Source organism: Muscardinus avellanarius (genome assembly GCF_963383645.1).
Source record: "Muscardinus avellanarius genome assembly, chromosome: 5".
In the NCBI taxonomy this organism is placed as follows: Eukaryota; Metazoa; Chordata; class Mammalia; order Rodentia; family Gliridae; genus Muscardinus; species Muscardinus avellanarius.
This window is the reverse complement of record NC_137790.1, coordinates 104,674,989-104,688,203: the sequence shown is the minus strand read 5'-3', so window position 1 is coordinate 104,688,203 and position 13,215 is coordinate 104,674,989. Positions and strand designations below refer to the sequence as shown.

Genomic DNA, 13,215 nt, shown 5'->3' with positions numbered 1-13,215 from the left:
AAGATTATTATTCATAGACCTCAATTGAAGGAGGGCAAACATAAATTTGACTAATTTTATAGCATTTTAAGTACTTCAATAATACTTTTAATATTTGAAAAGTCCTTACTCTGGAATAATAAATCCAAGAGTACCTACATTTTTAAAACAAGTTTGTTTGATTTTTTATTATTTTTATGTTATATTTAATATTTTATTGGTTCATTGTATTCATACATCTTAAGGGGATGCAAGATGGTGGAGACATACATGCACACATCACCACTTATCACTGACCTAGTTCCCACCCCATTCCCTCCCCCTGCCTCCTTCTCATGTTTGGCTTAGTACTCTGATATGTTTGGTATTGCTTTATTGGAAAACGGACCACTGGTAGAAACTGAGAACAGAACAAAGCAAGTACACAAACACTTACCTTAAATGCCATGAACTTATGGTATGGCTTAGGAGCCCAAGCATATATCTCCACAGCATTCTTCAAGGCAATCACCAAAAATTTGATCCTTTCATACTTAACTGTAATAGAAAAGTTATGAATTAAGAAATATATCCATTTATTCAAGTGCTTTTTAAATGACTGTTTAAGCCACAAGGTGTGTGTGTCCATGTATATACGGATACACATACACATGCACACACTTCATGGTTGAGGGTGTGGAATTTATTTTCATAGATGAAGGTTTAACTTCCATTAATGTACTCAGTTGGCAGAATACTTGGAGTATTTAGCTCTATATTGAAGGTTTTTTCCTCATCTGAAGATGTTACTGCTTAAGATTTCTCTAACTACTATCTTTAGATAAGAATATTCATGTCATATGAATCTACATAAAATTTAGCGTTCCTTTGCCTGGCTTTTATGTTCACCCAAATGTAAGTACCTAAATGAAAGCTGATAACATAAGGTGGTAAAAAAAAACAAAAAAACAAAACCTTAGCAAATGAGTAGAGACATTATTATTCAGATTTGGATTCTAATTATTGGGTAAAGTGATTGTTTGTTTGTATTATTTAAGGAGGGAATGTTAGGGGCCCAGGGTGCTGCTAATGGCCTATTTTTAAAGGTTCCACATACTTTGACAAATCCTTTTTACTCTTTAGGAAGAAAGAATATTAAGCATCTTAAATTCCATAGACAGAGACTTGGTAAAATGATTGAGTCCTTACTTCATTTTTTGCCATATATATAGTAGTCCTCCTAAATATTTACTGAATAAATAAAGGTAACAATAGATCTTGTTGTCTCATCTCTCCTAATTACTACAGCCTATGTGTCTTTGATACCATATGACGATCTTGAGGGGTTACAGAGTCCTTTAAGTGCCTTCTGGACCTTTTACTACTAACTGTGGAATCTAACTCTCATAAAATCTGTAATCCACAAATTATACATATGCCATCATTTCCATCATAAAATATCTATACAGAGTATTCTATGTCTTAAAGAAACTGGGTAGGGAAATTTTTAGTATATTTAAAGAACACATTAAATTTCTTGCTGGCTCTACAGATTTTCATGACATGAGTTCTTTATGAGACTATTCTCTAATCTTTTCATTTGAAACTGAGCAAGAGATTCACAATTAAAGCTTAATATAGCCTTGAAAATAAAAACTTACCTAAGTATAGATAGTCTAAGAGAAATAAATATTTTATATAAGTCTTGGGTACATAATTTGCTTTTCTGTTTTATTCTCATTTCATGTTTTTTCCATTTGTGTGGGAATCTAAGCACAATGGCATAATCGTGTTATACAAGAAGAGCTCAGTATTCTCTTGGCTGGGATTCCACAAGCAAAACAAAATGGAGGCTGCAAGTGTAGTTTTGGATAACTGTGGCAAAAGTATTCAGGAAATTAGGCTGGTCTCAGTTTTCTGATAGATAATTATCAATTGCTGCTCTCTGGCTGCATTTAATTTGCAGGTATAGAGTTAGTCTTCTAATGTCAGGGCAATAAAGAGGAACAGCAATGATCAGAAGGAAGAGGCCACACCTACTAGAGGGTCAATGGAGGATGTGCAAATGGCCTAGGACTCCTCCAGCTACATATTTTCGAGAAATACTTGCCAGGGATATTCAAGAAATAACATTCAGAAATTTTATTATTCCCTATAATGAATTTTACTGCTTTGCAATTATGTAACATTAGCTTATGTACATAAAATTTGATCACTAGAAATATTTGGGCTAATGAATGGCAAGCAATATAGGTAAAATACTTAAAGGATATTCTAAAAGCTTCATCAGAGAAATGTTTAGAAGCAGCTTTAAGATTGTTCCCATAATAGCACTTAAATTACATTGCTTTCCTCTGAAAATTTAAGACCTACTCTTAAATTGAGCTCAAAAAGAAGGCCAAGAATGCAGATGAATCTGAATTCTACCTGGTGTGAGAAAGATACATGCTCGATACTCTGCCAAATAATCAGATTAAAAACAAGAGGAAATTAGGATTCCAGGGTATCTTAGTAGAACATGCCAAATAATTATGATTACCAAATCAAAGTGCACAGTGGAGCAGATAAGGCCTGGGACTGCACCAGCTTGCTGTGAAAGAACACTTCCCAGCGTGGTTTTGTTTAGGGTGTCTTTTGAACATCCATTTCTTTCTTTAACAAATGCCACTTGACTGGTTTCTTTGTCCTGCCACCATGCTAAGTGTGGGGAACAATACAGATGTGACTGTGGCTGTGGTGACATATGTCCACAGACATTAAATGTTTATTTTCTCAAAAAGCTCTTTTAAATGCATGTTAATAAGCTCATTGTGTTATAAGGAGAGGGGCTTAAAATATTTTTTTAGTAAAATTAAATTGGCACGTTATTAAAACAGTGGGAGGCTATTATTTCAAGTACTTGAACCTCCAAGTTCACTATCCAGCACCAATATTTCCTGACTTCCTGAGAATGAAATTAAGAGAACAGAGATGCACAGACTCTGCTTCCAACAGTGCCTTCTCTAGTTGGTAGAAGACATACTCAGGTTCTGGCCAGGCCAGGCCAGGATAATGGCCACGTTCTTGCTGTCTAAGCTCTTCTCTTGTGTGCTCCCCTGTGCGCCTCCATCTTTAGCATACTTTCAGCCTCTGTCGTGCTCCACACATAACTGGACTGGCTCCACGGTTACAAGGTCCAATGTACACCTTTCCTGAGAGCACAGCATGGCCACCTTTGGATTAGAGGTCTCCCAAACTCCTCTGCTGCCCTTGATTACCATGCCTTAGGCTAAGCAATGGATCTTACTCAGATCACATTTTTAAAACCTCCATTAATCTTCTTTTTGTCAGCTTTGAATTTAATGAATTTTACAGGAATTTTACAGGAATTTTACAGGAACGTAGTGTAGAGTCAGATAGTTCTATAAGGCTTATGAAAAGCAAGTACTTGCCTCATTCCTGATTCCTGATAGGTCAGGTCCCCACCCCTCCTTTTATGGGACGCTGCAGCTGGGTCAGAAGTGGAGGTGGGACAGACTCCAGATATCCCGAGAGGCCTGGCATTCTCTCGTCTCACTAGCCCCCACCCCTAAGACCCTGGCTACTTAAATACCCTCATGTCCTCTCCTGGGTGCTACTCTGCTGACCAAAAGCCCCCCCCCTTATCGATTGGCAGACCTCCCCCAAAGGTGCCAATTAATTAAAGGTGCCTGGTCTTACACTCCTTTGCTGGATTTTGCCTCTCTTGTGAGCCCTGCTCAATTTCAAAGTTACACGCCCTACAAACAGCTACTTGAAACTCTTTCAACTCTTTCAGTATTTTTTTTCAGGTTTCCAAGAAACAAGCTTATTTTATTATTTCTTGATTTTTTTAAATTGTAGATATTATCTACTAACTTCACAGTATGGATTTTTTAAAAATTCTTTCCACACTAGGGATTGAATCTAGGGACACTCTACCTTCAAGCTATACCCCTAGCCCTATTTTATTTTTTATTTTGAAACAGAGTCTCACTAAGTTGCTAAGGGTCTTGCTAAGTTGCTGTGGACTGGCCTAGAACCTGTGATCCTCCTGTCTCAGCATCCCCAGCACTGGAATTACAGGCATGGGACACCACACCTGGCTAGGGTCTAGTTTTTATATATCTCCTTTATCTCTGTATACATACACACAACTTCCTACCTCACATCTCCAATATGATAATATTTTATATTTTTGGTTAAAGCAATGTGAAATGTTCAAATTATGTTCATAGCCAAGCTATGTAGTATACCTTGACTATGTTTCCTTTGTTGTTTTTCTTCCTTCTTTTCTTTTATTTCTATTTCTTTACTTACTATAAGTTCCTGTAAACTTTCTGCTTGAAAACACAGGAAAAAAAAAACCCAGCAGATAATCTATTTGTACCATCTTATTTTTCTTGGAGGTACCCCTCCTAGAACCATATACTGTCCCTCTCTGCCAGGCCGGTGGCACTATTGGCATACCAAGTTCCCTTTGCCATTATTTTGGGTATTTTAATAATCCTTTTCTTGTATCATCAGGCTTAGTTCTTTATTTTGGTGAATTTCATCAAAATTAAGAAATGATGTGTGAAATTTTAATTTTTTGATACCCTGCATACTTGAAATGTCTTCATTCTGCCTTTGAATCTGACTGGTTTGATGGTGTGATGGTTAATTTTATGTGCCAACTTGATGGGGCTAAAGGGTACCCAAATATTTAGCCAATCATTTCTCTGGGAGTGTCTGTTAGGGTGTTTCTAGATGAGAGTTATCATTTGAATCAGTAGATCGGGCAAAGCAGACTGCCCTTCCAGTGTGGGTGAACTTTGATCATCTGAAGATCAGAATAGAACAAACAGTAGAACACTGCTGCCTGTTTGAGCTAGGATATCAGTCTTTTCAAATCTTTGGATACAGGTCAAATTACTAGCTCTTCTTGAGTCTTGAGCCTGCTGGCTTTTGGACTAGAACTAACCATCAATTTTTCTGGTTCTCAGGCTTTTGAACTTGGACTGGAATACACACCATCAGCTCTCCTGTGTGTTTAGCTTGCTGACTGCAGACCTTGGGGCTTCCATCTCTATAATCATGCAGTAATGCCTTGTAATAAGTCTATTTACACATACTCACATGTGCGTGCAACACACACACACACACACACACACACGCTATTGGTTCTGTTTCCCTGGGGAAACTAACTCAGATGGGTATAAAATAGTAGTCTGAAATGATTTTGCCTTCAGAGTTTTGATGGCCTTGTTCCAATTTTTAAGCTTCTACTATTGCTGTTGAGAAGTCCTAAGCCACTCTTCCTGGATCTATTATATACAAACTATTAATTTACTTATAATCTGGAAGCTTTAAGGACTCAAAACTCAAAGTTTCTAGATACCAAAATATCCTTTTGGCATGTCTTTTTTTTTCACTCACTCTATGGCACTCAGAATCCTTTTAATTTGTGATTTCAAGGTCTTAAGTTCTAGAAAAGTTTCTTATATTCTTTAATACTTTCCTCTACTCGTACTTTTAATTTTTTCTTTTTTCCTAAAACTCAAAATTTTAACCACTTGATCGGATCCTTTCTTTTCTCATCTTTTTCTCTCCTGCCTTTCCTTTCCTTTTTGTTTTACTTTCTGGTATATCTCCTCATCTTTATCTCCTAATGCTTCTATTTAAATTTTTATTTCTGCCAGAATACTTCAGTTTTCAAGTTTTTTTTCTTGGTCTCTTAATGATCTTTCCTCACCTATTCCACCTTTTAAAACTGTTCTACTCATCTTTTATAGAAACAATTTTATTAACCTAAAATTTTAAAAGACACTAAAATCATTACAGTGTCTTTTGTCCTTCTCATCTTCCATCCCTCCTCCTCTTCTTTGTCAAATATTCGTCATTCCTCATATCTTTGTTTCTTCCAGTGTCCTTACTTTCTGTTTAAGCTTTCTTCACTTTTGATGCCTCCAGTCTCTGGTACAGGTATGCCTATCAACTGCTGGACTTTATTTCAGAGTAGTCAGCCTGCAAGCTTTTTTGCATGACTTGAGATATTAGTACCTGTACATCTTTTCTTTCTGGCCATTCAGTTTCTTCAAAGACAAATCTTTTAAACTCTTTCCTGGGAGTATAAGCATGGCTGCCAACATTTTGGAGCTAAATGGACAAAGGAAGGGTTGCACGTGTGTGTTCCCTATCATCCCTGGCTGTAGGACCCTTTCTTCTGCTGTGGCTGGGGAGGGGAGCAACCTGGAGGATTTGCTGCTCATCCACTCCCCAATCTACCTTCAGTCCCACCCTACTGCTTTGCCTCAGATTCTCCTGCAGCCTCAGTTTCTGGACTTTCTGGCTTCTATAGTGTAAAAGGATTGTTTTCCTCACTGTAGATTTAGAAATCAGCATTTTCTGGTCTGCTAGGTTTGTTCCCATTCAGCTCCCCCTTTTTTTTTTCACTTTTACTAACATCTCTTGTTTGCTGGTTTCTTGGTTCCTTTGACCATATACGCTTATGGCATTTTTATTCCTTGATTGCCATTTAAATAGGTCTTTGGGGAGGAAGTGCATATAAATGTTCAAACTGGACTCTAGACTTCAATTCTGAATGCATTCTTTAAACTTTATCCATTTGGCTTTTGGAGGAATAATTCAATTATATTTAAGATTCTATCAACATCTTATACTGGTCACATTAGGCATCATCAATATCTGATAGAAAAAAATGGAATGAATCTTAACTAAATAAATGCAATTGAGAAAACACACCACATTTATAATCTCATATCTCGAGACTTACCAACTTTGTAATGTATACATCCTTCCAAGTCCCCAACTGTGACCCAGCCTTGCTTCTTTTCCACCTCTGGGTCATTGTGTAATATCCTGTTTCTTAACCATGAAAGGTAGTAAACTCGTAGCTTATTCTTCTTTCCTGTGGGGATAATAGAGCTTTAATTTCAAGCCCTATGATGGCTTTTTCTCTCTCCTTCCTTACCTCCACTTTACTTTAAATTTTAATTTAATTTGTGTGTGTGAGGGGAGAGTAACCAGATCCCCACAACCTCATCTTGAACTGCTGTCTCCACCAGGGCTATGGTTAAAACGGATCCAGGAGTCTCAGACAAATCACAGAATTACAAGATGGCTTTATTTTCAGGTGGTTTCTTATTTGAACAAGCTGCTCTTATTCTCTCTTTCCAGCATCTGCTAAGCTCACTAGGACCTAACTCTGCAACACAGTGGTTGACCAGAGTTTGAGGATATTCTAGACTTAGTCCTATGAAGAAATGTTGACACCTGGGCACCATCATTACTATTAGTAGTAATAGGAATGTTGACACCTGGGCACCATCATTACTATTAGTAGTAGTAATACTGAAGATTGAACCCAGGGACAGTCTACCTCTGAGCTACATTTCTTTCTTTCTTTCTTTCTTTCTTTCTTTCTTTCTTTCTTTCTTTCTTTCTTTCTTTCTTTTCTGAAACAGGGTCTCCCTAAGTTGCTGAGGCTGGCCTTGAACCTGTAATTCCCCTATCTTGGCTTTCCAAGTACTGAGATTATAGGTGTGTGCCACCATGCCTGGCTGACAACTGGGTATTTTAGCATATTCATGTGCCTGCCTTTCCCTCACATTCTGAGAATGGATGGTAATGAGGAGCTTTATATTCTCCTCTTCCATTACTTTAAAAATGACAAATTTTTTGTTTCATTAAACTAACAAAATAATTTTTAAAGGAGACAGGGAAACAAGTTCAATGAAGGCATTTTGGGTTCAGAAAACAACACTGTGTAAGTTTATGGTGCTAGGAAATAAAAAAGAAAAAAGATGTGAAGGAAAAAACAACTTAAAATTATTTTTGGTAAAGTAATTTGGAGTAAAAAATCAAATCCATATAATGATTAGAAAATAAGGAGCAAAATTTAACATATTCTATTAGATTGAGGTGGTCCTTCCTATATAATGACTTTTAGGCATGCAGGTTTTATTCTTTGTACCCTTATTTTACTTTCATTTCTCTTTTGCTTCAAAGATGTCTTGTATTTCAAAGAAGTAATATAAACCAGAACATAATTCATTAGAGCACTACATGCTGTATTTAACATGCTAGATTTGCATTCAGAACTTAAACTAAGGGAATCATAGTGTGATCACTCTTCACTTTTGTAACCAGAAGCCTAGACCGTACACTGCCCAAGACAATCAGCAGTAGCAAGGGAGCCAGGGTGTCCTCCTTTCTTTACCACTATGGATGTGAGGGCGATTCAAGAGTTCCTTCCCTTCTATCCTCTTCCCTGCCCTCCTCCTCCTCCTCCTCCCCCTCCTCCTCCTCCTCTCCTCCTCCTCCCCCTCCTCCTCCTCCTCTTCTTCCTCTTCTTCCTCCTTCTCCTTCTGTATTGAGGATCAAACCCAGGGCATGCTACCTCCGAACTACACCCCTAGCCTTACTTTAATTTTTAAATTTTAAACCAAGTCTCTTTAAATTGCTGAAGGCCTTGATAAATTGTTTAGGCTGGCCTTGAACCTACCATCTTCCTGTCTTAGCCTTCCAAGTACTGGGATTTTAGGCATGCACCATTACAGCTGGCTTTTTAAGTTATAATTTTCTCTTTTTTCCTACCTGTGCTTCATGATAAGAGGAAACAGTTATACTCTTAGGAATGAGGATGTGTCACTAGCAACATAATGGAACCTGAACATGAGTTTTCTGGTAGCACTTCCACTTTGGAAAATGACTGGCAGATGTGTGGTTTTAATTTAAATGTGATAATATAGTAATCAAGAAAGCAATTAGGCAGAACAGAGAACAGCTCAGAATTAAATTCAAATCATAATACAGGAAGAACTGTCTTGACTAACCCTTACTTGAGGAGGATAAAACTCTAAGCATTATATGAAAAGGTAAAATAAAGAGTGAATTGTGTCAAGTGAAGTCATTTTCTCAAAATAGAATTCTGAGTTGGGAGTTAAACTCTCTTCAAGGCCAATGCAGATGCCCTGAGTTGCTCTCTGTGGGAAAAGGCTGAGTGTGGAGCCATGCCCACAAGCTTGGAGGCCCCATGGGAGCCCCCAGGGGCTCAGAATGCCGTGACGCCTGAGTCTCAGCCCCAGAGACTCTGACCCTGAACTTCCATTTCTCCCCAGGGTTTTCTAAAGCGTAGCAGTGCAGTTGGTTGCATAGTGGATGGAATGGAAATAGGTATTTACTAACCTCCTTCAGACATTGTAAGAAAGGAAAAAAATCCTTCCTTTCAACAAACATTGACTCAGGTTGCATGGCTGTCAGTAATAAGGCTTCCATCTTTTTCTTTCTTTGTGTGGTGTTGGGGATTGAACCCAGGGGCATTCCACTTCTAAGCTATACCCTCAGCCCTATTTTATTTTTTATTTGGAAACGGTTTCACTAAGTTGCTGAGGCTCGTCTCAAACCTGCAATCATCTTATCTTAGACTTGGAAGTACTGGCATTGCAGGTGTGTGCCGCCATACCACTTTCTGTTGTTTCTTAAAAGTTCTTTTTGGTAACCAGAAAGCTTCAGAGAGTAGTGATAATGAGTGTCCCACCCTGCTTCACAGACTCGGTTACCCGGTGGTCCAGCTGCACTTCCCAAAAGATCACGGACTGTATGTAGGAGGAGCTGTTGTGAGATGAGAGATCAGAGAAATTTCTGTTTACTAAATTCACTTCCCGGAAGGTTACATTTTTGTATTCTCCATCTGATTTATTTATTTATTTTTTTGGTACTGGGTTTTGAGACCAGGGGCAGTCTACCTCAGCTACATACAAAGCCCTATTTTATATTTTATTTTCAAACAGTTTTTGCCAAGTTACTGAGGATCTTGCTACATTGCTGAGGTTGGCCTTGAACCTGTGATCCTCCTGTTCAGCTTTCCAAGTATTGGGATTATAGTTATGTGTCATTGGGCTTGGCTGATATTCTTCATCTTAGAGTGTATGATCAGTGGAGTCCAGACATTTTTAAAAGAACATGCTGTGTCCTGACATAGGGTGAGGGCTACAAATATACAGCTTTTGTGGCACATCACATCACTAACCTCACTAAGATTTAATGCAGAGGTGAGAGACCCTATTGAAAGTCAGAATCTCCGGCTAGGCGTGGTGGCGCACGCTTGTAATCCCTGCGCTTGGGAGGCGGAGACAGGAGGATCGCGCAAGTTCGTAGTCAGCCTCGCTGGCTTAAGAGACCCTGTTTCCAAATAAATAAAAAATATAAACTAGGTCTGGGAGTGTAGCCCAAAGGTAGAAGGGCTTCCAGGAACCCCAGTACCACCAAAAAAAAAAAAAAAGAAAGAAAAGAAAGAAAGTCAGAATCTCCAGTGTCAGGAATGTGGGTGACCACAGGCAGCCTACCCCGCTATAACCTCCTGTGTTGCTTGTGGGCTGGAAAGGGCAGAGTTTACTGTTTCCTCGGGAACAAAGTGATCACTTTTTCCACCTATGCAGACCTGGGAATCTAGGTGAGCCTAGTAACATACCTGATATTGTCACAAGAACGTTGAGTCCCTCTAGCACATCCATCTGTTGAAATCGCCTCCGGTTGATTAGGTTATACACTTTGCCTTGTCCACTTCGGTCCAAAAGCATCAGGCCATTTTCAGTTCCCACCAAAAGGTTTACTCCTGCAAATATAAGAAGCACCCTAAGGCTGATTTTTATGGGCTTTAACCTTCTGCGCACAGAGTCCCATGTAAAACCTGAGAGACTGTACCTTGTAAATATAAACAGTGGGCAAGTAGGTACTACCATGGGGAATGTAGAAGTAGAAGCTCTGCCACAGTAATTAAATCAGTCCCCCTGGTAATGGAATTAAAGTTTTCTTTTATAAAGTGATAATGGCTTTCATTACATTCAGCCATTTACCACCTAGTACAAAGAGTGCTTGTCAAGAGGAGCCTTAGGCACAGCTGTGAAGGTGACTCAATTTGCCTTTATTCCCTTCCTGTAACAACCACCTCTTTCCTAGCTCTGCCTACACATCCTGCTTCTCTCTTTTCCCAAGGTTCACCCCCACATTTATCCATGCAGTGATTTCTTAGGAACTTAGCCTATCCATCTTCAACACTCAATTAGAGTTTTCATTTCTGTACTACACTGGAAGAAAGCCCTTCTCACATCAAAATTTAACTATATTATACCCCAGAACTCAGGGTTCTGCTATCTGTTAGGAAAATAATAAACCAGTTCAAAAGAAGGTGTTACTCGATTGAGAGAGCTGTGTGCATGCACCTCACAATCACTATGAACTACATTAGGATGTGAGACTAAAATGCCCCAGTAAAAGTGTAAGAAATGTATTGAGAGTCAACACATTGACTCTAAGAGACTACTCAGGTATTTAGTCCAAGCCGACTACCATGCAATCATCCTTATTACAAAAGCTCTGGTAGATAAGTGGTCTTGTCTGGATAGCTATAATCCTAAAAATTCATACCTAAATTAATCATCTACCATCTGAAATACACATATATTTAGAGAGTAACCATGCAGTGGACTATATTCATGGATACGTAACTCATGAACTTCTCTTACTTATACTGTCTTCTGAACATGAATGTCCAGTCGTTCATTGACATGCCAAACTCTCAATATTAAATGTAATTATCTTATTCTTCTCTGTCTCATTTCCAGAGGATATAGCCCTCATATCTCTCATGAAATAGTCTCCAAGCTTCATATTCTTCCCTGCTAATAACTTGAATGCTTTTAGCCTTTTAAAATTAATACTAGGCCTAATACCTTTTTCTTTCTTTTGACCTATTTTTTATTCTTTATTTTGAAACAGAGCTTCACTGAGTTGCAAAGGGCCTCACTAAGTAACTGAGGTTGTCTGCAAACTGCAATCCTCCTGTGTCAGCCTGCCAAGTGCTGGGATTACAAGTGTGTGTCACCATGCCCAGCTTTGAAACAGGATCTTGCTAAGTTGCTAAGAGTCTCACTGAACTTCTGAGGCTGGCCTTGAACCTGCGATTTTTCCTGTCTCAGCCTTCCAAATATTGTGATTACAAGTGTGCACTCCCATGCCTAGATGGCCTAGTACTTTAAAGGGACACAGATGGGTCATATCCCGATGTGCCCATAATGTTTAGAGTGACACAGACCAGGACTTTGATAAGGGCATTCTACCCCTGAGTTCACCCCAAGCAGTTTTTATTTTGAAATAGAGTCTCACTAAGTTGTGGAGGCTGGCCTCAAACCTGCGATCTTTCTGTTTCAGCCTCCCAAACACTGGGATCACATCTGGCCTGCAGATCTTTTTCACAAGAATTGCAGGTTGGTGTATGAACTATAAGGGAAGGCTCATCATTGTTCTCCTTTTCAAGTTTTATTACTGCTGCTGATGGCATGGCTTTGGTCAATTCATGAGAATATTCTGGACTGGTGTTTCAGCTGTGAGATGAAAGCAATGCAATTATTCCCCTTGCAGGATGTTGTGGGCATTACAGAGACAGAATGTGGGGTACATCACCCAGTGCTGGACACATAGCAGGTATGTATTGTATTAAGTGGTGGCTGGTTCTATTGCTGGCTTTAGCCATTACTGTGGAATTCATCACGAGTATCGTGGCACTGGCTCTTTCTACATATAAAATTGCTTTTGTGAATATAGCATGGTTAACCTGGACACACATTGTTGGGAGGGGGAAGGGGATAGGGGGTGGGGCGAAGGCACTAAGCACAATCTAAATGTATACCACTTTCAATATGTTCCACATATAAATAAAATAAAATATGAAAAAAAATTGCTTTTGGCTTCTCCTGAGGTCAAGATAGTCCCAAGTCAGGTCCCCCAACACCTCCAATTCAACTATTATGTTCTGATGGTAAAACCCACAAGCTTTTAATGTTCAAGGGTAAATGCATTAAGGAGTGGGAAAAAGTACCAACATACCCCACAGAGCTGCACAAAGGATTTCTGAGTTGAATCGTTTCTTGTATTTTCTGATCTCCGGTGTGTCGCTATGAGGCCGAATGTTGGTTGGGTTTACATTGACCACTGAAATCTTTCTTGCTTCATTGAGTTTGGCCTGTTCTTGCCTAAGAAGTTCACTAGTAAATAGAGCTTCGAGAAAAAGAATCAGAAAAGTCAATGGCATCTTAAAAGGTAATCAATGGAGATATGGGGAAGGGGCTTCAAAGCACTGTGATTTCCTCTTTTTAGTATATATTATAGCAAAGGCACAGAAACTCTGAAACTATACATATTTTGTAATATTTTTAGTAGAAAAATATAAGTCATTCATAGAAGCAGTGTTTTATTCAT

General features: G+C 38.8%; 1 protein-coding gene across 8 annotated transcripts in view; it reads right to left on the bottom strand.

Moving 5' to 3' along the window:
- The window catches only part of TNIK (TRAF2 and NCK interacting kinase), a gene marked incomplete at both ends in the record, with an annotated part of 420,471 nt that overhangs the window by 7,495 nt on the left and 399,761 nt on the right, over nucleotides 1-13,215 (bottom strand). For all 8 annotated transcript variants that reach the window (XM_080695833.1, XM_080695834.1, XM_080695837.1 and 5 more), the window contains 4 exons: nucleotides 416-516; nucleotides 6,731-6,865; nucleotides 10,430-10,573; nucleotides 12,844-13,014. In XM_080695833.1, coding sequence (XP_080551959.1) covers nucleotides 416-516; nucleotides 6,731-6,865; nucleotides 10,430-10,573; nucleotides 12,844-13,014 — 551 coding nt within the window. The remainder of the gene's footprint in view (nucleotides 1-415; nucleotides 517-6,730; nucleotides 6,866-10,429; nucleotides 10,574-12,843; nucleotides 13,015-13,215) is intronic.